Below are 27,427 nucleotides of genomic sequence, written 5' to 3' on the forward strand. Positions count from 1 at the left end.
CTGTAATGTGCAGGAGTGGGGAAAGGTCAAACAACGCCCGCGCATGTGCACTACAATACTTTGCTCTGCCTTCAGCAATGAAGGCCTCTGTATGGATGTGAGCAAAGCCTAAGTTGTGTTCAAAGGCTTGTTTTTTGTTTTTGCTTTGGTCATTGTTGCATTTTTGGCCTATAAATCACTCTAAATTTTCATTTTTTCCCCCATATTTAATTGATCACTAATGTCTGTCTCTACATTACTGGTTGTATAGGATTTTTTTCAATGAAATAAAGAATGATTAACATGCATGCCTCACTCAAGTGAGTAGTTATATGATCAGTACAACTTGTAGTTTTTGATTTTACATTGTTTTTTTTCACACAAAGTTGTTGACTACTCTTGGTTTTGCCCCATGGATTGTCACATGAAATAGAAATGAGTGGGAAGTCCATTGAAGGGATAGACCTGGAATTGTCTTGGCCATTACTGTTCTATATAATAGCATTTTGTGACTTCACGCAATGTTTTTGTTCAGGCTTCGTCCCCTGTTGTTGTGTTATCTTATCCTCCGCACTGCGCTCCGTGTCTGTCAGTGGGTTGGTTTTATATTCCTAGGATGAGGATTATGGAGGCCAATGTTGGGCTCGAGCTACATGGTGAGAAGTAGGTGGCGTAGCGCAGCTGCTGTCTAGTAATCCTACCAGACAAATATAGCTAGCCATTATACAGCATAATGATGAACAGTACAGAACGGCCCTCCACCCACAACACCCCAGCACTTGTCTGCAGAAACCCTCTAGCTTCTTCATGTTTCTGTTTATTACACTCAGGGTGTGTGCCGAGGAAAATGGATATGTTACTCATACATCTACCAAGTAACGTATTATTTGCACAGGTAGTGGCTAACCACACAGTTCTTACTGATGGTTCTATTTTCTCTAGATGTACCCTTGTGTATTTATGAGCGGACTGCATACAATTCAGTGATGATGAGATTTATAGATTTGTGGGTCAGTATATAATATCAGCGCTGTTCGCACTAGTAGCAATCTGTATACTATGGGGCAATTTTCTATCAATTGCACTGGTATACAATCATTTTGGTGCCAACGATGTCTGAACAGTTTGACATTAAGTTTATGGTTCTGATTACCGTAATTATATGACTTCAGTTTTGCCAGATCATCTATAATTTCTCAGAGATTTCTTAATGAATCAACACAACACGATTGAAATACGTTCAGAATTGCAAGAATATTTGTTGCAACTAGTAAGTAAAGAATCTAAAAATCATACAAAACTAAAGAAATGTAAAATATATAACAGTAACAGGAAAAAGTATGTATAATTTGATTGATTAATACAATATTAATTAGTTATTAATTGTTTTTAATGTGAATACTTCACATAACACTGTTTATGCGAATCCTATTTATGTTTGTCATCAGGATAATCACATCCAAAGACAATACTAAGGACCAGGGGGCACTCACTGCAAGAGGAAGAAAAGCGATTCCAGCAGCTAAATAGGAAAGGGTTCTTTACAGTTAGAGCAGTCAGACTGTGGAATGCCCTACCACAAGAGGTAGTAATGGCTGACACTATAACAGCTTTTAAAAAAGGGCTGGATGATTTCCTCAGTACACACAACATTGTTGGTTATAAATGACTTAGTGACCAAATGTAGAACTGGTGGAGAAAGGTTGAACTAGATGGACCTAGGTCTTTTTTCAACCGAAGTAACTATGTAACTATGTAACATTGGAGACTCCAACATATAGTCTGCCATCATGTGTATGCCCCATCAGCAATTATGTGTATGTCCCATATGCCTTGATATCTCTCCTCCTTCACCTTCATATCCTGGTGGAACCTCTTGCCTTAGACTGAGACTGAAGTCTCCAAGGTTATGTGGCATTCTGTTTAAATGGCTATGGAGGGTATCTTTATGCTCATATTAACTCCCAAATTTCTGACGTTAGCGAACATATCTTGCACCAGTTCTTCATAATTGTCTGCTCGGTGATTGTCTAAGCAGTTCTTCACAACAGAGACAAAGGTCTTCCAGGTTGAAGTCTCAGTGTCATTCATGCATGTGGTAAAATTGGAATCGTTCATAAGTTTACGAATATGACGACGATCAAAGATTCCAGCTTTTAGTTTTTCCAATCTGTAGAATGACCTACAAATGTACTTGAAGCAATTATCCAATTTGTTCAAAGCCCTAACAAATTGTTTCATTAATCCTAGCTAATATGAAGTGGTGGGAGAATGATTTTGTTCATGTCCACCAGCGGCTTGATGATGATATTTGTAGAGCCAACAATCATTCCTCGACTTGTGCGCCATGACATTTTTGTCCAGTGATCTTGGTTTGCCCTGCTATCCTAGAGGCTCCTGAAGCATGGGTATTTTGTGTATCCAGATTGCTATCCAAGCAAGAAGTTCACCATCTTCAGATCAACATAGATAAACCACTGATGTTCATGATAACGGATTTTCTGTAATACAATTTTTACATTTTCATACTTTCTTTAAGTTTTGTTGAGTGAGCAATGGGAAGAGACACAAAACAGTTACCATTGTGCAAGACAACACATTTCAAGCTTCTAATGGAGTTGTCTATAAAAAGCTGCCACTCTTCTGGTGGATATTCCTTTAGTCCCATTTGAAGTACAATTCCTTCCTGGGATATCATTGCAGTATACAAGTTCTTCCTCTTGGTTGAAAAATGGGAGAAGCCTCTCTTTTCTTGCCCGATAGACTATAATTTTAACTTCCGCTTTTATAAGATTTCGTTCAATAAGTCTGGAAGCTGAAAGTCCAGATGTTTGCTTGGACAGATTCATGTCTCGAATCAGGTCATTGAGTTATTTTTGGCTTAATGGTTAAGACCTTGAAGAACTTCCCTTAAATTCACTTCCACAGCTACTACCTGCCATACACTCCAATCCCTGCCGCTCTTCAGAGCCTGACAGTAGATAGTCTGGTAAACACTGGTTTGGGGACATTATTGCCATGTGGAATAGGTCGTATTGCTAATTCAAATTCAGGATAATCCCACCGAGATCTCTGGTAACGATTAAAGCCTTTAATCTTTACAACACAACAATAGCAATCTTTTTGGTGGTTTTTCGGTTGTCTCCATACCATTAAGGCGGGCTTTGCACACTACGACATCGCAGGTGCGATGTCGGTGGGGTCAAATTGAAAATGACGTACTTCCGGGCTCCGGCATCGCATGCGACATCGTAGTGTGTAAAGGCTCGATGATACGATTAACGAGCGCAAAAGCGTCGTAATCGTATCATCGGTGCAGCGTCGGCATCCATAATTACGCTGACACGACGGTCCGATGTTGTTCCTCGCTCCTGCGGCAGCACACATCGCTGTGTGTGAAGCCGCAGGAGCGAGGAACATCTCCTACCGGCGTCACCGCGCCTTCCGTAGAATATACGGAAGGAAGGAGGTGGGCGGGATGTTTACATCCCACTCATCTCCGCCCCTCCGATTGGCCGCCTGCCGTGTGACGTCGCAGTGACGCCGCACGACCCGCCCCCTTAATAAGGAGGCGGGTCGCCGGCCAGAGCGATGGTCGCAGGGCAGGTGAGTGCATGTGAAACTGGCGTAGCGATAATTTTCGCTACGCCAGCTTTCACAAGATATTGTACCTGCGACGGGGGCGGGGACTATCGCGTGCGACATCGCAGCATCGGCTTGCGATGTCGCAACGTGCAAAGCCCGCCTAACACACCAAAGTAAGAGTTATCATGGTCTCCAAGCTGTACTCCAAAATAAGCCAGGTATATTTGATGCACAAAGTTTGTGATATTTCTTCTTTATTTTTCAACCATGTAGTTGTCACATGGAGATTTTTTACAAACTTCGCTAACTGTCATGGTGGCATCGGGTTCTGCTCAGACTACAGATTCTGACACTCAGCCCAATAACTTCGCTGGTGTCTGTGATGAGCGTAGGCAGACTTTGGCGTAGACCTGCTGAGTGCTAATTCATAGGCAGGCTAGCAAGAGTTAATCTCCTCAGGTCTGCTTGTTATTTACGCTGCATTATTTACGGTATTTATTCTTGCGTTTACGCTGCATATTGCACTGCAGCGTAAACGCATGTGTCCTGCTTCCCCAGCACAATCTATGAATATTGTGCACAATCCATCCGCACGTTGTGTTTCAGAGCGCAGGGATTTGCATGCTGAAATTTTGATCCAAATCGTTGCGCTCAAAAAAATAACATGTCACTTATATTGTGCGCTTTGGATGCAGGTCCCGCTCTGTCTATGGGAGAGGCAGCATCCAGAGCGCATGAAATTGGCATCTATTCTGCAGACACACTGCATCCATTACGCAGTGTTTCTTATTATGCTTATCACTGGTATAATGCATTTCAATACACATGTACTGCAATGTATTACACCTGTCACTGACAGATCACCTTTTAGCCATGCTTTTCACAGCGACATTAAGGGCTAGTACGCACGTTGCATAATTTCATGCGTTTTTTGCAGCGTTTAGCAGTGCAGCGTAAGCGCATGCATCCTGCGTCCCCTGCACAATCCATGAAGATTGTGCATAATCCGTGCGCACAATGCTTTTTTAAACGCAGCGATTTGAGTGTCAAATTTGACAAAATCTCTGCGCTTAAAAATGCAGCATGTCAATTATTCCGTGCGCTTTGGATGCTCCTCCCACTCTGTCTATGGGAGAGGCAGCATCCAGAGCGCATGAAATCGGCATCTATTCTGCAGGCACACTGCATCCATTACGTAGAGTTTCTGTAGCGAAGCGCACATGCACTGCCAAATCGCTGCAGATTTTTCAGCATGGACACTACGCAATGTGCGCACATAGCCTAAGACAGTATGCAAAGAAACCCTTTAGGTATGTGACCACGCAATGGATTTGTGTGAGGAAAGTCTGTATTATCAAGCTAGGTTCACAATAATACAGTGGTCTCTGCGGAGTATTACTTTGAAGTTTTGTCAAAATCCCCAAAGAAGTGAAACCTCCCCTATGGGTGGGTACATGATTCACATGGGTGGTCTCGTCCTTCCTGGTTTTGTCTTACAAATACTGAGGTAAAAAACTCATCAAATACTGAATGCGTACACCTGGACTAAAAAGGCAAAGAAATTAAAGAAGCACACCATAGAGGGTCTGAAATGTCGCATGATATCTTTACGTTCATCTATTAGAGTACTGCTTAATAATCTCATCCACATGCTAAGGAGAAATTCTGCATTGAAAAGCGACTGTCCTAGTGGCTTTGAAATCTGGAATCTGTCAAATTCTGCTGCTGATTTCACTGCGGATTTCTCCACTGTAGGCTATGTACGCACGTTGCGTCGTGTCCATGCTGTAAATTCTGCAGCGATTTGGCAGTGCCTGTGCGCTTCAAATCGCTGCAGAAACACTGCATAATGGATGCAGTGTGTCTGCAGAATAGATGACGATTTCATGCGCTCTGGATGCTGCCTCTCCCATAGACAGAGCAGGAGCAGCTTCCAAAGCGCACGAAAGAAGTGACATGCTGCATTTTTAGGCTACTTTCACACATCCGGATTTTTGCTCTGCGGCACAATACGGCACTCTGCAGAAAAACCGCAACCGGCTTTTGTAACGCCGGTTGCGGTTTTTTTGCATAGACTTACATTAGTGCCGTATTGTGCCGCAGGGGCTTGCGTTCGGTCCGGTTTTTGCCGCATGCGGCAGATTTAGCCGATGCCGCGGCCGGATCGAACGTTCCCTGCAACGTTTTTTGCTCCGGCAAAAAACACCGCATCGCGCCGCATCCGGCCGCTGCGGCGCATTTTTCAATGCATACCTATGGAGGCCGAATGCGGCGCGATGCGGAAAAAAACGCATCCACTCGCCGCATGCGTTTTTTTCCACTGCGCATGCTCAGTAGCATGCCGCAACCGGAAAAAAACGGACGGGCCGCATGTAAAAACTTATGCAAAGGATGCGGTGTTTTCGCCGCATCCGTTGCATAGTTTTCACAGCCGGATTGAGCCGCAGTGCTCAAACCGGATGTGTGAAAGTAGCCTAAAACGCAGAGGTTTTGTAAAATTTTTGACTCTCAAAACGCTGTGTTCAAAAAGCATCGTGCACACGGATTATGCACAATCTTCATAGATTGTGCAGGGGACGCAGGTAGCGTGCATTTACGCTGCAGGGCTAGACGCAACATAAATGCATGAAATTACGCAACGTGAGCACATAGCATTAAAGTTGGTGAAAGGTGCCACAGATCCGTAGTAGAATTTTCCAGAATGATATTTGCAGCCTTTTTTTTGCAGTTTGTATATAACCTAATTTTATTAAATTCTATTTACAATATATTATTGGATATCCTTGATTGTTTTACATCATAATATGTGTTTTCTACTTTGCATTTGTAGAAAATACCTGAAGACTTAACACTAGATGCCTTACTGGAGATGAATGAGTTAAAAGTGAAAGAAACCATGAAGCGGTACGGAGCTAGCACAGAAGAGTGCTCTCGGCTGAATGGAGCTCTTACCTGTTTAAGGAAACTAGCATGGCCAGGTAAAGCCATCTTATGTACCGCACTTTATATCATACAGTATATGGTGTCAGTCTTGGGAGCTATGTAGGAAATTTTGCAAATATATTTCTATTATTAAATTGCCACTTGATTTATGCTGCCTAAGGCCTCTTTCACACGTTCATGAAAAACCAATCACGTTTTTCACGGACGTGTCAGAGGTGCGTTTTGGCCTCCGTGAGCCGTGTTTATGGGCTACATATGTTCTCCGTGTGTTATCCGTGATAACACACGGAGAACGGGAACTTTCTACTCACCTGTCCCTGGCGTCGCTGTCCGGGGTGCTGATCTTCGGTCTCCGATCCTGCCAACTCCCCGTTGTTGCTGCTTCCGGCCGCAGTGAAGTGAATGAGCGACGGTCGGCAGCAAGTGACAGCAGCGGCAGAGTCTGCAGGGCAGGAGAAGGTGAGTAAAGTTTTGGGTTTTTTTCTCTCAGACACATGTCTTCTCTCCGGTGCGTGTCACACGGAACACATCCGTTTGGTCCCTTTGCATTATGTGTGACACGTTTGCGTTCAGTATGACACCTGTGATGCCGGAGAGAAAACGGACATGTCGGCGTGAGAAACACACGGACACACGTATGTACAGAACGGACACAGGTTCCGTGCGCAAATACGTGTGTCCAAAACCATAGGAATACATAGGTCTACATGTGTACGTGTCTCCGGTATGTGAGAAAACTGCCAAACATGTACTGGAGGCACGTACGCGTGAAAGAGGCCTAAACCACAGGTAGCATGAATATGCACCTGTCTGCAGCATTAGACCCAAGTATGTTTTAAACGCTCCGGTATTTCAGAAAAAACATAGTTTAGTGTTCTTTCTGGGGAGCAGACGAACAGACTAAATTGGTGCAGCTTCACTTTAAGAAAAATAAATAGCTTGAACATTTCAGTTTCCCAACATCAAATCATTGGTTTGTATGGAAGGCTTCCGGTAGTGGAAGCATGTACAGCGCAAGTCGGGAGCCAGCACATACTCTGCACACAGCCAGGATCTGCCTCTAACGGCTGCGCATGGAGTGGAGCTCCGCTGGCGTCTATCAACCTGACAAATACTGTTGTCCACCTCTGGTGATATTAATAGCGCGCAGGTATGGGGGCACGTCATTCTGTGCCCCCATTGAGTGACGCGCAACGTGATCACCGGGCGCTGATAGTTTGCTTTGACAGCTGGGAGTCTGTTGAAGACCTCCATGATGTCATCACAGATCTCCGTTGAAATCCAGCCTGTGGCCGGGCATAAAAGGAGACCGTGATTTTTAGTATATGCAGCAATATCATCCTATTGCTGTGTAAAGCACAAGCAATTGAACAACCGTGGGTTAAAATTTCCTAAAGAGACTAACAAATACAGTTAAAAAAAAAAAAGTTAAAAAATATTAATTAAAAAAAAAAAAACACCCATAAAAGTTCAAATCATACCATAAAAAATGTGGTATTTTTGCAAGAAAATGTATGAAACCAACATTGGGGTGTGTGCATACAATGTCTTTTTTAGGTGGATTCCAACTGGAACACAACTGAAAAAGTACTAAAAAAACAACAAAAAGGAGTAAACATGAATTGACTTGCTGTACATGTGTTCAGTCTTTTGTAACTTTTTTTTAACTGCTTCAGGCTTTGAAAGCTATAAAGTGGATAAAAGTAGTGACCGATTCATGCTTCTGGTGGGTTCCACTTGAAAGCCACCACTTTGTTATATGTGGATTCAAAAATCACCTGCAGCAAAGAAATCAGGGAAGAAACTTCAGGGGAAACGCCACTGACGTTTTCAGTAGGTACGCCTGCATCTATTTCATAATGTATGCACGTACCTGTCACCTAGTAAAAGGATGTTCTTCACCGATAAATTTGCCAGGAACCCTAAAAGTAAACACTTATTTCTGCTTGGAAAAGCTAAGCTATATTCACACAGTCATTACTGAATGAAGAGTCATCCCTATCAAAGTATTCCCCACATAACTACAAATGCATTAAAAACAGATTTGAAAAAGGCGTCTGTCAGACATCTTTTTCAGTGTCAGAGTAAATTGTTCTTTTATCTAAATCACAGGATACAAAATTTAGGGAGCTACATATTCCCCATGCTGAATATTTGCTTAGATTTAGCAACTCTAAAGATGTAATTTTCAAAATATATGTTCTGCTTATTTCTCACTCACTTCGCGGCCCTCTAAATGCCCAGTATGATGTTCCTTCATTTTTGTCTTCTATTAAAGGGAATCTGTTAGCAGGTAAGCAGAGAACAGCATGCTGCAAGAGCTAAGAAACAAAAAGCAACTGTGCTTCTCTTATCAGTGTGTGCAATTGTTTATTGCACTAAAGGATTTATTACCCTGTGATTAACATTGCATTGCAGGACTAGAAAAGTCCAATACGCCCCCTGCTGTGATTAACACCTCACAGTCAATGCACATTCTCTAGACAGAGCCTGATGGAGCTGGGGCAGCTATCTCAGCTCTGCTGTTCCTGAATCTAATTTCTTTGATTTTTTTTCAGAAATGCTTCAGCCAGTAATCCATGTGATACACCGTTGGATTCAAAATCTCCTTGCCTACATTATGTTGCTGTCAGATGAAGTAGCAAAAACCTTCTGACAGATTCCCTTTAACACTAGTAGTCCCAGGGAGGGCTCATTTAACATTTCTACCTTTGTAACCCAGAGACTGGTCGAATGACCTGAAGGATTTTAGCTAACATCCTATAATCACCGTCTTTTGTTCTTTAATTAAGGCCATTACTGTCGCACCACAGGAGGTTGATGTTTTCCATTGAGTTTAGCCATTTAAGGTCCAGTCACACTAAGCAACTTACCAGCGATCCCAACAACGATAGGGATCGCTGGTAAGTTGCTAGGAGGTTGCTGGTGAGCTGTCACACTGCGACGCTCCAGCGATCCCACCAGCAACCTGACCTGGCAGGGATCGCTGGAGCGTGGCTACACGAGTTGCTGGTGAGCTCACCAGCAACCAGTGACCAGCCCCCAGTCTCCTAGTTACAGCACACATCAGGTTAATTAACCCGATGTGTGCTGCAGCTAAATGTGCACAGAGCAGGGAGCAGCGCACAATGCTTAGCGCTGGCTCCTTGCTCTCCTAGTTACAGCACACATCGGGTTAATTACCTGATGTGTGCTGCAGCTAAATGTGCACAGAGCAGGGAGCAGCGCACAATGCTTAGTGCTGGCTCCTTGCTCTCCTAGTTACAGCACACATCGGGTTAATTACCTGATGTGTGCTGCAGCTACATGTGCACAGAGCAGGAGCCGGCACTGACAGTGAGAGCGGAGGAGGCTGGTATCAAAGGTAAATATCGGGTAACCAAGGACAGGGCTTCTTGGTTACCCGATGTTTACATTGGTTACCAGCCTCAGCAGAAGCTGGCTCCCTGCTCACTGCACATTAGTTGTTGCTGTCTCGCTGTCACACACAGCGATCTGTGCTTCACAGCAGGACAGCAACAACTAAAAAATGGCCCAGGACATTCAGCAACAACCAACGACCTCACAGCAGGGGCCAGGTTGTTGCTGGATGTCACACACAGCAACATCGCTAGCAACGTCACAAAAGTTGTTCGTTACCAGCGATGTTGCTAGCGATGTTGCTTAGTGTGACGGGGCCTTTAGTTTCTAGTTAGTTCTATTCAGTTTATTGTATTTGTCATTTGACCCTCTTTCAGGACTTAAGGTGTGAGCTCTAAATTTCTGGGTCTTCTAGTTGTAATGACCTAAAATGATTGTTTCACTGTTACAGTGTAGTAGTAAACCTCCCAATGCCTGACTACTTATTTATTGACTGCTTATTATCGCACCTTGAGGCATTGGTGGGAATGCAGTTGTGGGTTATAGTGTTTGCTGTAACTCAGAACCAGTCGTGCAGCGTTTGCAAGTTACCATACTAGATTTTATTTTAGATGTGTCCTATTTATTGTTTTACTGTTGAATTGGTTTTGTCTAGGTGGTGACATGAAGGATGCATTATGGAATCCTGGTGATACCCGAAAAGACAGCTCTTCCCAATCTCCGTATGACCCCTCATCCCCAGTGGGGACAGTTTGGACTTTAAACACTCAAATTCCAAAGGCCAACAGCCATCAGCCTCGATCCATATCAGTGTCTGCCATCCCTGTTTCTGAATCACATGGACCTTATATTTATCCAGAGAGCTTCCAAGATCCATTTAGCTCCTCAACACCAAGCAATAGGCTAACACTGAGGACTCCCCATGGGATTACAATAACACCCCCCACCACTCCAATGACAAAGAGACACATGAAAATAAAGCCTCCTCGGACACCGCCTCCACCTAGTCGCAAAGTTTTTCAGCAGTTGCTGCCCAATTTTTCAACACTGAAAAGGAGCAAGTCTCATGAATCCCAGCTTGGGAATAGAATAGATGAAGTTCCAACTTCCAAGTAAGTGCAGTCTCTTTTGTATGACTCGTAGTCGAATTCTTTTGTTCTTTAATGTTTTTTAAGTATTCTCTGTGAACAGTCAGTATACATATTGTATCTTAGCCAAAGTGAATATATTTAATATACTGTAGATATGGCAAAAATGTTTTGCAAACCCTTTTAGTCCAATGCCTAATTAAAATAATTATTCTCAACATTTTCATTTGAGAAATAATCGCAGTTGTAACCACAATTCTTAATCTACGCGCGTCTTATTTCAATGCAGGCTACAAAATTACCCTGACATTGGTAATACCTAATAGTGGCTAAATTGCTTAACCCCTTCATCCCTGGGCGATTTTCAATTTTCAAATTTTCCTCCCCTTCTTCCAAGAGCCATAACTTTTGTATTTTTCCATCAATATAGCCACATGAGGGCTTGATTTTGCAGGACAAGTTGTATTTTTAAACGACACCGTTCATTCTGCCCCATATTGTACTGAAAAATGGGAAAAAATTCCAACTATGGTGAAATTGCAAAAAAAAGAGAAGTTGCAGAATTGTTTTTTGGGGTGTTTTCTTTGCCGTGGTCACTATATGGTAAAACTGACCTGGCACTATGATTCCACAGGTCAGTGCGAGTTTGTAGATACCAAACATGTATAGTTTTACTTTTGTCTAAGTGGTGAGAAAAAAATCAGAAGTTTGTCCAAAAATAGAATAGAGCTTTTGTCATCATTTTCCGAGACCTGTAACGTTCTCATTTTTCAGGATCTGCGGCTGTGTGACAGCTTATTTTTTGCATTTTGTGCTGGCTTTTTCAATTATACAATTTTGTGCCTAGATTTGATGTTTTGATCACCTGTTATTGCAATGTTGTCGCAACCAAAAAAGACGTAATTTTGAAGGTTGGAATTTTTTTCTCACTACCCCTTTTAGTGATCAGATTAATACATTTTATATTTTTATAGATCGGGCATTTCTAAATCCGGCGATACCAAGTATGTGTATTGGGTTTTTTTTTTTATTGTTTTATTCTCAGGCAAAAGGAGGGTTATTTGAACTTTTTTGTTTTTGTTATTTTTTTAAAAACTTTTTTTTATTGCTTTTACTAGTCCTCCTATGGGACTTTATGCCTGCACACTCTAATCGCTTCATCTGATCAGAGCGAGGCTTCAGCATGACTCTGATCAGCAGCAATGCTGTGTTCCTGTGAGTGCCAGTGCTCTGACGGCATTCACAAGAAGTGAGACATAGCAGTGACCCCACGCTGTCATGACAACTTATTGGCACCCCGTGACCACGTCATGGGTCCGCCGATGGTGGCCGGGAACAGCGCAATCCCCGCAGGAGTGCATTAGATCATACTGTCAGAGTTTGACAGTGCGCTCTAAGGGGTTAACAGGCATGAGTGGATCTCAGATCTATGCACGCCTGTTAGCCACACATGTCTCCTGATCAGGTCAACAGACATGTGCAAGGATTACTGCAGTAACAGTAACCAGAGGGAGCCAACCTAGGACGTTAATGAGGTTAATGGTTAGTGATGAGTTAACACTACCATGCTCGGTACTCGTTAAAAGCAGTTGGATGCTTGGATCGGCACAACTTGAGCAGTATATTAGAAGTCAACGAGGGACTCAAGATTTCCAGAAAATTGTTTTAGTCCTCCTTTGACCTCCATTATACTCGGTACTCGACTTGTGCCGATCCAAGCATCTAACTGCTTTTAATGAGTAACAAGCACCCGAGGATGGTAGTGCTCGCTCATGAAAACGGACACCACAGGTACTGTGTGAAGGAGGCTTTATTATTATTATTATTATTATTATTATTATTTATTATTATAGCGCCATTTATTCCATGGCGCTTTACAAGTGAGAGAGGTTATATGTACAACAATCATTAACAGTACAAGACAGACTGGTATAGGAGGAGAGAGGACCCTGCCCGCGAGGGCTCACAGTCTACAGGGAATGGGTGATGGTACAATAGGTGAGGACAGAGCTGGTTGCACAGTGGTGTACTGGACTGAGGGCTATTGTAGGTTGTAGGCTTGTTGGAAGAGGTGGGTCTTGAAGCTTTCCACGGTAGTGGAGAGTCTGATGTGCTGAGGTAGAGCGTTCCAGAGTATGGGGGATGCACGGGAGAAATCTTGTACGCGATTGTGGGAAGAGGAGATAAGAGAGGAGCAGAGAAGGAGATCTTGTGAGGATCTGAGGTTGCGTGCAGGTTGGTACCGGGAGACTAGGTCACAGATGTAGGGAGGAGACAGGTTGTGCATGGCTTTGTATGTCATGGTTAATGTTTTGAACTGGAGTCGTTGGGCGATGGGAAGCCAGTGAAGGGATTGGCAGAGTGGCGAGGCTGGGGAGTAGCGAGGGGAGAGGTGGATTAAGTGGGCCGCAGAGTTTAGGATAGATTGGAGGGGTGCAAGAGTGTTGGAAGGGAGGCCAGAGAGCAGGAGGTTGCAGTAGTCGAGGCGGGAGATGATGAGGGCATGCACTAATGTTTTTGCTGATTCTTGGTTAAGGAAAGCATGGATCCGGGAGATATTTTTGAGTTGTAATCGGCATTAATTGAAGAGGGCTTGGATGTGTGGCTTGAAGGATAGAGCAGAGTCGAGGGTTACTCCAAGGCAATGAGCTTGTGAGACTGGGGAGAGTGAGCAACCATCAAGTTTGATGGAAAGGCTTGTTGGAGGAGATGAGTGAGGAGGAGGAAAGACAATGAACTCTGTTTTGTCCATGTTAAGCTTTAGATAGGAAAGCTCATATAAGTCAGCATAGAAGAAAGGGGATCACTGTTGAGCTACAGCTTAAGAAATTAGCACAGGAATTGAACTGTGCTTGAAAATCCGAGCTAGTGAAGGCAACATTATCCTGGAGAAATATACTCGAAGTCTGTCATGTATTACTGGGAGAGACACATACAGGAGCAGGAGGCAAACTGCATATGAGAGGGTCTGAAAATAGATGAACATTGCAGCCAAAAACTTACTGCAACTTTTTTTTTTTTTTTTTTTTACTTAGGATAACCACTAACAAGTTTAAAAAAAAAAAAAGACGAGTTATCCATAGCTTTTAACCTTTTTCCTTTACAGCTTATTCAGGTTTTTTTGCTATAGTTTTTCTCAGTATCCCTTCTCCAAGATCCATGTTTTAATTGGTCTGTCAACATAGCCATACGATGGCTTATTTTTTAACTGATATTTTTTTGTGCAACCGTTTATTTATCATAAAATGTATGGAAAATGTTAAAAAAAGGTTTGTGAGAATGGCAGGAGCCTGTTATGTGTTTTTTTTACGTTCAGGCTACCATTAGCCGATGTCTGTGACAACACCATTAAACTATAAAATTGACACGTACATAACATGCAGTACCTGGAAAAAGTATTCATACTCCATGAACGTTTCCTCTTTTTTTCATGTTACACCGAAAATCTAAATCTATTTTATTGGGATTTTATGTGATATACCAACACTAAGTAGCAGGAATTTGTGAAGTATAAAGGAAATGATACGTGGTTTTCTTTTAACCCTCAACTGGTGAGGTGGGATTTTTGTCACGCAACTGCTGATGTGGGGCTTCCTATACCCCAGAATTTAGAAATCTCTAATTTTTACAGAAAATGCAAAGATCACGTTTGTTTTAATCGTTTTCTTATTAGCGATTGATTACACATGAGTATACTAAATTTTTGACACCCACAAGTATCGGAAAATGAAATACATTGATGATTCATACCAGCATTTTCCAATGAATGCCAGATAAACAAAATTTCCCTGGGGTGTTGCAAACCCCAGCTCTCCAGTTGAGGGTTAAAAATATAAATCTGCAAATTTTGATGTGCATTTGTATTTAGCCTCCTGGTCACTCAAAATTTTATTTAGGGGTATCATTTGCTACCAGATGCCACCTAATTAGTAAATTGAGTCAATCTGTGTGTAATTTATTATCAGTATAACTACAGCTGGTCTGTGAAGACCTCAGAGGTTTGTTTGAAAACATTAGAGACCAAACAGCATTATGAAAACCAAGGAACACACAAGAAATATCAGGAATAAAGTTGTGGCAGGGTTATATTATAGCAGTTATATTATAGCAGACCATAGCAGGGTTATATTATATAAAGAACTGAAGCTTTGAACATCTCACGGAGCACTGTTCAATCCATCATCCAAAAATGGCAAAGGTATGGCCCAGGTGAAAACTTACAAAGTCATGGCTGTCCACCTAAACTGACATCCCAAGCAACAAGAGCACTAATCACAGAAGCAGCCAAGAGGCCCACGGTCACTCTGGGAGAGATCCACAGCTGGAGCGTCCACAGGACAACTGTTAATCGTATATTACAAAAATGTGGCTTTTATAGAAGTGTGTCTAGAAGAAAGCCGTTTTTGTGTCACAATCACACCTCGTTTCTTTTCGGTGCCACGCCACTCACCATGTTCCGTCATGTCAGGTCTCCCTGCTGAGTGGTTTGTTGTAGCACTCCTTTCCACTGCTACTTCTATGTGTGGCTTCCATTTGACCTTAGGGGGCGTGGCCGGTCTCTACATTTATTTAACCCTACCGTGTCCTGAAGAGATTAGGTTCCCTGGCCAATCCCATCACTCACTGCCCAATCATGGTTGCTAGTCAGTTTATCTGCTAGTGTCCTGTCCATGTGTTTGCCTGTATTGATTTTAGACTTATTGACAAGGCTTGCATGCCCATCCTGCCTGACTTCTACTTTGTACTCTGAACTTGTGCCACCTACGCTGACCTTGGACCATCTGACCTTGCCTCTATTTTGCCCTCCTGTACTTCATTCCTGCATCTCTGACTCTCCGATCAGCTACTGCAGACCCTGGGACTGCTTTGGAGTGGTATCTGGTGTCCACTCACAGGTCAGTCTATCCTCGCCATCAGAGGCCCTAGTGAAGACCAGTAGCACTTAGGCATGCTCCTCCATTGTAAGCCCAGCGCATTGTGCAGTGGGTCCAGAGCGTGACATTTTGAAAGGATGCCATAAGAAGTTTTGTTTGGAGTTTATAAAAAGCCATGTAAGGGGCACAGTTAAAATGCAGAAAAAGATGTTCTGGTCAGATGTAAAACTTTTTGAGCTAAATATGAAACACTATGTGTGGCAGAAAACTAACATTACACATCACCCTAAAACACTATCCCCACCCTTAGACATGGTTGTGGCAGTATCATGCTGTGAAGATGTTTTGCTTCAGCAGGGACAATGAAACTGGTTAAAGTAGATTGGAAGATGTATGAAGCTAAATACAGGGCAATCATGGAGGAAAACCTGTTAGAGGCTGCAAAAGACTTGAGACTGGGGTGTAGATTCACCCTCCAGCAGAACAACGACCCTAAACATAATGCAGAGCTACAATAGATGGGTTATATCAAAGTATATTCATGAGTGAGAATGGCCCAGTCACAGGCCAGACCTAAATCCCATTGAGAATCTGTGGAAAGACTCGAAAATTGCTGTTCACAGACGTCTCCTTCCAATCTCACTGAGCTACAGCTATTTTGCAAAGAAGAATGGGCAAAAATTTCAACCTCTAGATCAGACCTGGGCAAGGGGCGTCCCGCAGGCCACATACGGCCCGCCTACTGTCTGTGACCGGCCCACCCATCTTAGGTCAGAGCTGGAGGCGTGGTGCCGCTTCTTCTCCTGCCGGGAGGGAACTTTTCAAATGACACATGCGCGCCGTACTGACAACATCAGGGCACGCGTGTGTGTCAATGAGAATGGTGCGGGCAGGGAACAGGGGACAGATTCCTGCGTTCCGCTGCCTACATTGTGCAGAGCTTCAGGATCGCTCCCTGCCCTTGCTCGCCCGTCAATAATGAGGGCAATCTGACCTGTTGTCCGGAACCCCAGGCTCCGGGGAACCCTGGCCAGATCGCCCTCATCACACGCTGTGTGCCGGGCAGGGAGCAATCCTGAAGTTCCGCACAGTGTAGGCAGTGGAACGCAGGAATCTGTACTCTGTTCCCTGCCCAACACTTTTCTCTGTGACACACGTGCGCCCTGATGTCGTCTGTACGGCGTTCATGTAAAGTTCCCATCCGGCAGGAGAAGAAGCGGCACCACAGCCGGGGCCTGTACGGAGAGAAGCAGCTGCGGGGGCCCCTAAAAGAACAGCAGCGGCGCAGCCAGGGCCTGTACAAGAGAAGAAGCAGCTCAGCGGGGGGCCCGTACGGAGGATGGGACAATAAGGAGGAAGAGGTGAGTAGTGACTAATAACCTAGGGACAATGGGGGTGGGTAACTGGTGACTAATATTTGGGGTGTAGTGATGTAGTATATGAGGATGTAGTTTTACAAGTGTAGTATATAGGGGTGTAGTAGTGTAGTTTATTACAGGTGTAGTATATAGTGGTGCAGTATATAGAGGTGTAGTGATGTAGTATATTACAGGTGTACTATATGGGGGTTGTAGTGATGTAGTATATTAGGGGTGTAGTATATAGGGGTGTAGTGATGTAGTTTTTTACAGGTGTAGTATATAGTGATGTAATATATGGAGGTGTAGTGATGTAGTTTATTATAGGTGTAGTATATGGGGGTGTAGTGACGTAGTTTATTATAGGTGTAGTATATAGTGGTGTAGTATATGGGGGGTGTAGTGATGTAGTTTATTACAGGTGTAGTATATAGTGGTGTAGTATATGGGGGTATAGTATATGGGGGTGTAGTGATGTAGTATATTACAGGTGAAGTATATAGGGGTGTAGTATATGGGAGTATAGTGATGTAGTTTTATAGGCGGCACAGTGGCACAGTTAGCACTACAGTCTTGCAGCGTTAGGGTCTTGGGTTCAAATCCCACCAAGGACAGCATCTGCAAGCAGTTTGTATGCTTTCCCCGTGATTGCGTGATAGGTGTAGTATATAGGGGTGAAGTATATGGGGGGTATAGTGGTGTAGTTTGTTACAGGTGTAGTATATGGGGGGCTTGCAGCATTAATTGCAGTGAAAGGTGGTCTTACAATGTATTAACTTAGGGGGGCTGAATAGATACTGATTTCACAATTCTCATATTTATATTTTTAAAATATTTAGAGAAAATGTGCATCATTTCCCTTAAACTTCACAAATAGTTGCTACTTTGTGTTGGTATATCACATATATGACATAAAATCCCCATAAAATATATTTAAGTTTGTGAGTATAACATGAAAAATGTCACGGGGTATGAATACTATTTCAAGGTGTTGTACTTTACGCCTTAAATTAGATAACATTTTAATAAAAAATAAGTAGACTACACTCCTACGTTTGTATAAAAAAAAACAGACACACAGACACTATTGTAAAGGTGCGCAAATTAAGGCTAAAGTTTAATATTTTGGAGAGTGTTTGCTTTATTTAATTCAATTTGTATGTGTGGACGCATCAGAATAATGTTTTTTAGGGATACTTTGCAGGTTGCGACATCGCTACTGCAATCTCGTCGGGGTCAAATCGAAAGTGACGCACATCTGGCGCCAGTAACGACGTTGCAACTTGTAAAGCCTAGAAGCACCGATAAACGATCGCAAAAGAGTCGAAAATCGGTGATCTGTGTAGTGTCGGTCATTTCCATAATTTTGCTGCAGCGACAGGTAGGATGTTGTTCCTCGTTCCTGTGGCAGCACACATCGCTGTCTGAGAAGCCACAGGAGCGAGGAACATCTCCTACCTGCGTCCCAGCTGCAATGAGGAAGGAAGGAGGTAGGCGGGATGTTTGCGTCCCGCTCATCTCCGCCCCTCCGCTTCTATTGGCCGGCTGCCGTGTGACGTGACGCCGCGCGACCAGCCCCCTTAGGAAGGAGGCGGGTCGCCGGCCAGAGCGACATCACAGGGCAGGTAAGTGCGTGTGAAGCTGCCGTAGCGATAATGTTCGCTACGGCAGCTATCACAAGATATTGCATCGGGGGCGGGGACTATCGCGCTCAGCATCGCTACAATCGGCTAGTGATGTCACAGCGTGCAATGTACCCCTTAGGAATCACAGAAGTCCTGGACAGAGAAATGAACTGCAAAAAGTAGTGTGAACAGCTCTATATGTTCTAGATGTTCTCAAACTATGTGTTATAAATACTTTAGTAAAGTGTGTATTATTCATGAAGTCTTGGGAAGGAGTTTTTGGTGAGCTTTTGACAGTCCCAGCACAGTGGATGGGATTTCTAGAAATCTCCTGCCCTGTGCTTCTTTTTATGCTATATAAACTGACCTGCGGTGTTTTTGAAATCCTCAGCATGTTAATTTCTCACATGCTCTGAGTTTTATGCGCAAATTTTCTCCATAGAGTTGGAATTAGATGTTTAAAATCTGCAGGTGAAAACATATACCGTGTTTTTCGGACTATAAGACGAACCGGACCATAAGACGCACCCTGGTTTTAGAGGAGGAAAATAAAATTTTAAGCAAAAAATGTGGTCATGACACACTGTTATGGGGCGAGGATCAGCTGCTTACACTGTTATGGGGGTAATGTCCCCAAATTCTCTACTAAGGTACCCCATCCTGGTAATGATCCTCCTGCCTTGTATATAATCCCCATCCATATGTCCCTCATCCTGCTATATACCGCCATCCTGCTATATACCCCCATCCTGCTATATACCCCCATTCTGCTTTATACCCATCCTAATAAATACCCCCATCCTGCTATATACCCATCCTAATAAATACCCCTATCCTGCTATATACCGCCATCCTGCTATATACCCCCATCCTGCTATATACCCCCATCCTGCTATATACCCTCATCCTGCTATATACCCATCCTAATAAATACCCCCATCCTGCTATATACCCCCATCCTGATAAATACCCCCATTTTGCTATATACCCCCATCCTGCTATATACCCATCCTAATAAATACCCCCATCCTGCTATATACCCATCCTAATAAATACCCCCATCCTGCTATATACCCCCATCCTGATAAATACCCACATCCTGGTATATGGCCTGTATCCTGTGGCACACAAAAAAAATAAATGTTTATACTCACCTTTCCTCACTCCAGCAGCATCGCTCGTCTTCCTGTCTGTGTCAGCAGCAGCGCCGCTGACCTGTGTGGAGCCGGTCACCATTCCCTGCAGCATCGCGATGTCCTCCTGTCTGCCGGCTCGCTGATGTGTTTGGAGCCGTGCGCACAGCAATGACGTTATCCCTGTGCACACCGCTCTCCACACACATCAGCGGGCCAGCAGACAGGAGGACATCGCGATGCTGCAGGGAACAGTGACCGGTGAGTATAACATTTTTATTCACTGCCCCCCACGCTGATGATGATGCACGGGGGGGCAATGAATATGGCCACACATGATCACTCCAGGCTGTAGTTGTCAGGGGTGATCACACGAGCCGGCTCCCCCGCCCATCATCCCGCCCACCTGTCAGCACCAGCTTCAGCGCTGAGAGATGATGGGCGGGAGGATGCATGCATATGAAATGAGCAGGTCCACGTGGTCACAGCAGGCACTGCTACAGCCTGTTCATGCCGCCGATGACCCGCTCCACCGCAGCACCATCATTCCCCGCAGCCCTACTTTCAGACTGTAAGACGCACCACCCACTTTCCCCCAACATTTGGTGGGGGGGGGAAAGTGCGTCTTATAGTCCGAAAAAATATGGTATATGTTTTTATTGTGTTTCCGCTGCAGAATTTCCCTGGAACTACATGAAATCCACATATGACTGTTTCTATAAAGTTTTGTCAAATGACTTATTGTCAACCTGTAAACAACAGACTATGGTGAAAACATGGGACGTTGTACTGCAATGTTAGGATTTTCAGGACATCATGATAACTGGCAAAGCGACAACACAAACATCATGGGTAATGTGGAAAGGGAATAATGGCACACACAATACTGTAGTATAAAATCGCTGAGAGTTTGAGGATCTAGGACACCCAGCGCTTTGCTTGTCTTTTGACTGATATTACAGCCCTCTTAGGCTACTTTCACGCATTAGTTTTTTTCCATCAGGTACAATCCGGAAAAAAACGGGTAAAACGGATCCGGTACCGCATTCGTTTTATCCCCATAGATTTGCATTGTTACCGGATTGTACCTGATGGCTTTGCGTTGCATCCGGTTTTTTACGGATGCGGCAAAATTAGTTAAAGCGGCGGCCGGAGGCAACATAGCTTGCAACGTTTTTTGTCCGGCAATAAAAAACGCATTGCGCCGCATCCGGCTGCTGCTGCGCGTTTTTCAATGCATGCCTATGGACGCCGAATGCGGCGCGATGCGGAAAAAAACGCATCCGGCCGCCGCATGCGGTTTTTTCCACTGCGCATGCTCAGTAGCGTGCCGCAACCGGAAAGAAAACGGACGGGCCGCATGTAAAAACTTATACAAAGGATGCGGTGTTTTCGCCGCATCCGTTGCATAGGTTTCACAGCCGGATTGAGCCGCACTGCTCAAACCGGATGTGTGAAAGTAGCCTTAATATGTTATTCTCCTCCTGAGTGCTAATCTTGAAGACCACAGTTTTGGAGATTAAAATCAGAGCACATCTACCTTTTTCATTTTGACTATTTGCACAATGCCCGTGTCCAGTTTCTGACTTTGTACATCTGTTCTTGTGTCTTTCAGGTTTGGTAAGCGTTCAGACTGACTGAGGATGACAAATCTACATGAGGCTTTTGTGGCAAATTTATTTATCCTGTATTATATGTATCAATTTTGGTTTGGGCTTAGATTTATGGGTGTAGCTCGTTCACGTTTAGAAAATGGTTACTTATTTTTAAGCTAATTTGAAAGAAGTGTAATATTTGAGCAGAAAATTTCTACAGCACCCAGTGAAAAGTATATGTAGGTTTCAGCACGCTGACCGTGTAGCCGGAAGATAGTTATTGCGTAGCACACTGTGTATCATTGGATGGATCCCTCGATGGTACCGTTTGTACCATCCAGGGATCCATTGCCTAGCCTAAACAATCAAGGGATGGTTGCCTAAAGGTTATGCCATAAATGTCTGATAAATACGGGTCCCACCACTGGAACCAACATCTTGAGCCCGGTCTTATGTTGACAGGAATGGAGAGGTAATTGCTTATACATATCTGAATTCATTGACCCTATGCCCAATGTTCTGAGCTAATGCAATGGACAAAGGTACGTGCGTCACTGCCAGTGATGATGCTCGGCAGTGCTAATATGCTAAGAGGGCGTAATGAGCACAGGAACTAACGCCCTTGCGACTAGTCCCTGCGCTCATTAGCATATAATAAAACATCTTTAGAAATACTTATTCTAAAGATCTTTTTATTTATGCTACTAGATACAGTGCTGGCCAAAAGTATTGGCACCCCTGCAATTCTGTCAGATAATACTCAGTTTCTTCCTGAAAATTATTGCAATCACAAATTCTTTGGTATTATTATCTTCATTTAATTTGTCTTCAATGAAAAAAAATTAAAAAAATTGTCATAAAGCCAAATTGGATATAATTCCACACCAAACATAAAAAAGGGGGTGGACAAAAGTATTAGCACTGTTTGAAAAATCATGTGATTCTTCTCTAAGGCTACTTTCACACATCCGGTTTGAGCCCTGCGGCTCAATCCGGCTGTGAAAACTATGCAACGGATGCGGTGAAAACACCGCATCCTTTGCATAAGTTTTTACATGCGGCCGGTCCGGTTTTTTCCGGTTGCGGCATGCTACTGAGCATGCGCAGTGGAAAATACCGCATGCGGCGACCGGATGCGGTTTTTTCCGCATCGCGCCGCATCCGGCCTCCATAGGGATGCATTGAAAAATGCGCCGCAGCGGCCGGATGCGGCGCGATGCGGTGTTTTTTGCCGGAGCAAAAAACGTTGCAGGGAACGTTCGATCCGGCCGCCGCATCGGCTACATCTGCCGCATGCGGCAAAAACCGGACCGAACGCAAGCCCCTGCGGCACAATGCGGCACTAATGTAAGTCAATGCAAAAAAACCCGCAATCGGCGTTACAAAAGCCGGTTGCGGTTTTTCTGCAGAACGCCGTATTGTGCCGCAGAGCAAAAATCCGGATGTGTGACAGTACCCTAATTTGTGTAATTAACAGCAGCGTAGCTTACCTGTGGCACCTAACAGGTGTTGTCAATAACTAAATCACACTTGCAGCCAGTTGACATGCATTAAATTTGACTCAACCTCTGTCCTGTGTCCTTGTGTGTACCACATTGAGCATGGAGAAAAGAAAGAAGACCAAAGAACTGTCTGAGGACTTGAGAATCCAAATTGTGAGGAAGCATGAGCAATCTCAAGGCTACAAGTCCATCTCCAAAGACCTGAAAGTTCCTGTGTCTACGGTGCGCAGTGTCATCAAGAAGTTTAAAGCCCATGGCACTGTGGCTAACCTCCTTAGATGTGGAAGGAAAAGAAAAATTGACGAGAGATTTTAACGCAAGATTGTGCGGATGGTGGATAAAGAACCTTGACTAACATCCAAACAAGTTCAAGCTGCCCTGCAGTCCAAGGGTACAACAGTGTCAACCCGTACTATCCGTCGGCGTCTGAATGAAAAGGGACTGTATGGTAGGATACCCAGGAAGACCCCACTTCTTACCCTGAGACATAAAAAAGCCAGGCTGGAGTTTGCCAAAACTTACCTGAGAAAGCCTAAAACATTTTGGAAGAATGTTCTCTGGTCAGATGAGTCAAAAGTAGAGCTTTTTGGGAAAAGCCATCAACATAGAGTTTACAGGAAAAAAAAGAGGCATTCAAAGAAAAGAACACGGTCCTTACAGTCAAACATTGCGGAGGTTCCCTGATGTTTTGGGGTTGCTTTGCTGCCTCTGGCACTGGACTGCTTGACCGTGTGCATGGCATTATGAAGTCTGAAGACTACCAACAAATTTTGCAGCATAATGTAGGGCCCAGTGTGAGAAAGCTGGGTCTCCCTCAGAGGTCATGGGTCTTCCAGCAGGACAATGAGCCAAAACACACTTCAAAAAGCACTAGAAAATGGTTTGAGAGAAAGCACTGGAGACTACTAAAGTGGCCAGCAATGAGTCCAGACCTGAATCCCATAGAACACCTGTGGAGAGATCTCAAAATGGCAGTTTGGAGAAGGCACCTTCAAATCTCAGGGACCTGGAGCAGTTTGCCAAAGAAGAATGGTCTAAAATTCCAGCAGAGCATTGTAAGAAACTCATTGATGGTTACCGGAAGCAGTTGTTCGCAGTTATTTTGGCTAAAGGTTGTGCAACCAAGTATTAGGCTAAGGGTGCCAATACTTTTGTCTGGCCCATTTTTGGAGTTTTGTGTGAAATGATCAATGATTTGATTTTTGTTTCATTCTCTTTTGTGTTTTTTCATTGCAAGCAAAATAAATGAAGATAATAATACCAAAGAATTTGTGATTGCAATCATTTTCAGGAAGAAACTGAGTATTCTCTGACAGAATTGCGGGGGTGCCAATACTTTTGGCCAGCACTGTACAGAGACTGCTAGGCAGGGATTAACAATATGCACCCAAAACTGCTCATGGTTCTGAGTGTATATTGCACCTGACAGGTTCCCTTTAAGCCCCTTTCCTTCTCATTGATGTGGATGATATGACCTATATTATGCACATCAAGTTGTCTCATGTTGGCGTCCTTGAGCTGAATCTCATCGCATTTCTCCAGATGCTGCTACATGTCAGGAAGGGAATGTGTGCATTGTTTGTGTGTGTGTGTGTATATAAATTCTAGGTATTGATGAAGTTCCTTAAATGGAATCTGCCAGCAGGTTTTTGCTATGTGTTCTGAAATTAGCATGCTCTAAGGTTTAACAAAAAATTCAACGATGCGTCTCTTCTTAAGGTCCAGTCACACTAAACAACTTACCAGCGATCCCAACAACGATAGGGATCGCTGGTAAGTTGCTAGGAGGTTGCTGGTGAGATGTCACACTGCGACGCTCCAGCGATCCCACCAGCAACCTGACCTGGCAGGGATCACTGGAGCGTCGCTACACGAGTTGCTGGTGAGCTCACCAGCAACCAGTGACCAGCCCCCAGCGCCGCGTGGAAGATGCTGCGCTTGGTAACTAAGGTAAATATCGGGTAACCAACCCGATATTTACCTTGGTTACCAGCGCACGCAGCTACACGTGCAGAGAGCAGGGAGCAGCGCACACTGAGCGCTGGCTCCCTGCTCTCCTAGTTACAGCACACATCGGGTTAATTACCCGTGTGTTGCAGCTAAATGTGCACAGAGCAGGGAGCAGCGCACACCGGGTGCAGCTGCACAGGGTACATATATAGGGTATAGAGTACAGGGTGCAGCTGCACAGAGCAGGGAGCAGCGCACACCGCTTAGCGCTGGCTCCTTGCTCTCCTAGTTACAGCACACATCGGGTTAATTAACCCGATGTGTCCTGCAGCTACATGTGCACAGAGCAGGAGCCGGCACTGACAGTGAGAGCGGCGGAGGCTGGTAACGAAGGTAAATATCGGGTAACCAAGGACAGGGCTTCTTGGTTACCCGATGTTTACTGTGGTTACCAGCCTCCGCAGAAGCCGGCTCCTGCTGCCTGCACATTTAGTTGTTGCTGTCTCGCTGTCACACACAGCGATGTGCGCTTCACAGCGGGAGAGCAACAACTAAAAAATGGCCCGGGACATTCAGCAACAACCAACGACCTCACAGCAGGGGCCAGGTTGTTGCTGGATGTCACACACAGCGACATCACTAGCAACATCGCTGCTACGTCACAAAAGTTGTTCGTTAGCAGCAATGTTGCTAGCGATGTTGCTTAGTGTGACGGGGCCTTTAGGGTCTGTGGTATTATTTACTTGCAATGCTTTAGCACTGGGAGCTTAATATTGCTGTGACTAGCTGGGGCGCGGGCACGTGTCTTCCTTCTGTGATAAGCAGCTCACTGTATATAGACAGTGTATGCAGAAAGCCTGGTGTGGATGGGGCAGCTTTCTGAGCTCAGTTGCATTGCTAAATCTCAAAAGCCTTGATTGTGTCAGAATCGCATTTCCCAGTAAACCAAGTGATACATCATTGGATTCAGGAACTCTTTTCCTACATCATGCTGCTGTAAGATCAGATAGCAAAATAAAAAGCTGACAGATTCCCTTTAGGTAATATGATGCTAGGAAGCATTAAAGCTTATTGTTAGCGTCTACAGTCATGGCCGAAAATATTAGCACCTTTTGAAATTATTTCACAAAATGAAGTATTTCTCCCAGAAAATCATTGCAATTATGTATATTTTGTTATATGCATGTTTATTTCCTTTGTGTTTATTGGAACCAAAAAAAAATCAGAAAAATGGCAAATGGGTCATAATTTCACACAAAACCCTAAAAATGGTCCAGACAAAATTATTGGCACCCTCAACTTAATATTTGGTTGCATACCCTTAGGAATAATTAACTGCAAACAATCATTTCGTCTAACCATCGCCAAACTTTTTACACCTCTGACCTGGAATTTTGGGCCATTCTTCTTTTGCAAACTGCTCCAGGTCTCTCATATTTGAAGGGTGCCTTCTCCAAACAGCAATTTTAAGATCTTTCTAAAGGTGTTCAATGAGAGTTAATTTCGACTCATTGCTGGCCACTTCAGAGCTCTCCAGCGCTTTGTTTCCATCCAATTCACGTTGCTTCTTGAAGTATGTTTGGGGTCATTGTCCTGCTGGAAGACCTGTGACCTAGGACTCATCCAGCTTTCTGACATTGGGCACTACAAAATCCTTTGGAAATCTAAAGATTTCATGATGTTTTGCGCGCAGATTCAAGGCATCCAACAACTCAAAAACATCTGTGAACCTCCACCATATTTGACTGTATGTAGTGTGTTCTCTTCTTTGTTGGCCTTAGACTGTAGATTAGGTTGTAGATTTTTTTTATGGCTCTGTGTCAGCAGTGAAATCTTCCTGGGTCTCCTGCCATAGCGTTTCATTTCATTCAAATGATGACAGATAATTCATGATGACAATGATGTTCCCTGAACCTGCAGAAGCACTTGAATTTCCTTGAAACTTTATTGGGGCTGCTTATTCATCATCTTGACTATCCTGCGTTGCAACCTTTCATCAATTTTTCTCTGCTGTCCTCGTCCAGGGAGATTAGCGACAGTGTCATGGGTTATATATTTCTTGGTTGTGTTGTGCACCATGGACAAAGGAACATCAAGATCTCTGGAGATGGAATTATAACCTCGTGATAGTTGTTATTTTTCAACAATTTTGATTCACAAGTCTTCATACAGTTCTCTTTTTCTGCCCCTCATCAGTGCTTAGTATGATATTTGATTTGGCTAGATGAGAGGCTAAAACTCTCACATAGGGTTTTGTGTGAAATTATGTCCAATTTCCCTTTTTTTTCCTGTTTGTTTTTTTTTCATGTTGTTCTAATAGACACAAAAAAAATAAACATGTGTATAACTAAACGTGTAATTTCAATAACTGTCTGTTGAAAAATACTTAATTTTCATTTTCTGGAATGATTTCAAGGGTGCCAGCACTTTTAGCC

General features: G+C 43.8%; 1 protein-coding gene across 1 annotated transcript in view; it reads left to right on the forward strand.

Annotated features, from left to right (window-relative positions):
* The window catches only part of KSR1 (kinase suppressor of ras 1), a 261,155-nt gene that overhangs the window by 169,714 nt on the left and 64,014 nt on the right, over positions 1–27,427 (forward strand). The window contains exons 3-5 of the mRNA XM_075336591.1: positions 6,395–6,542; positions 10,523–10,979; positions 21,561–21,565. Coding sequence (XP_075192706.1) covers positions 6,395–6,542; positions 10,523–10,979; positions 21,561–21,565 — 610 coding nt within the window. The remainder of the gene's footprint in view (positions 1–6,394; positions 6,543–10,522; positions 10,980–21,560; positions 21,566–27,427) is intronic.

This window comes from Anomaloglossus baeobatrachus, chromosome 2 (genome assembly GCF_048569485.1).
Source record: "Anomaloglossus baeobatrachus isolate aAnoBae1 chromosome 2, aAnoBae1.hap1, whole genome shotgun sequence".
NCBI lineage: Eukaryota > Metazoa > Chordata > Amphibia > Anura > Aromobatidae > Anomaloglossus > Anomaloglossus baeobatrachus.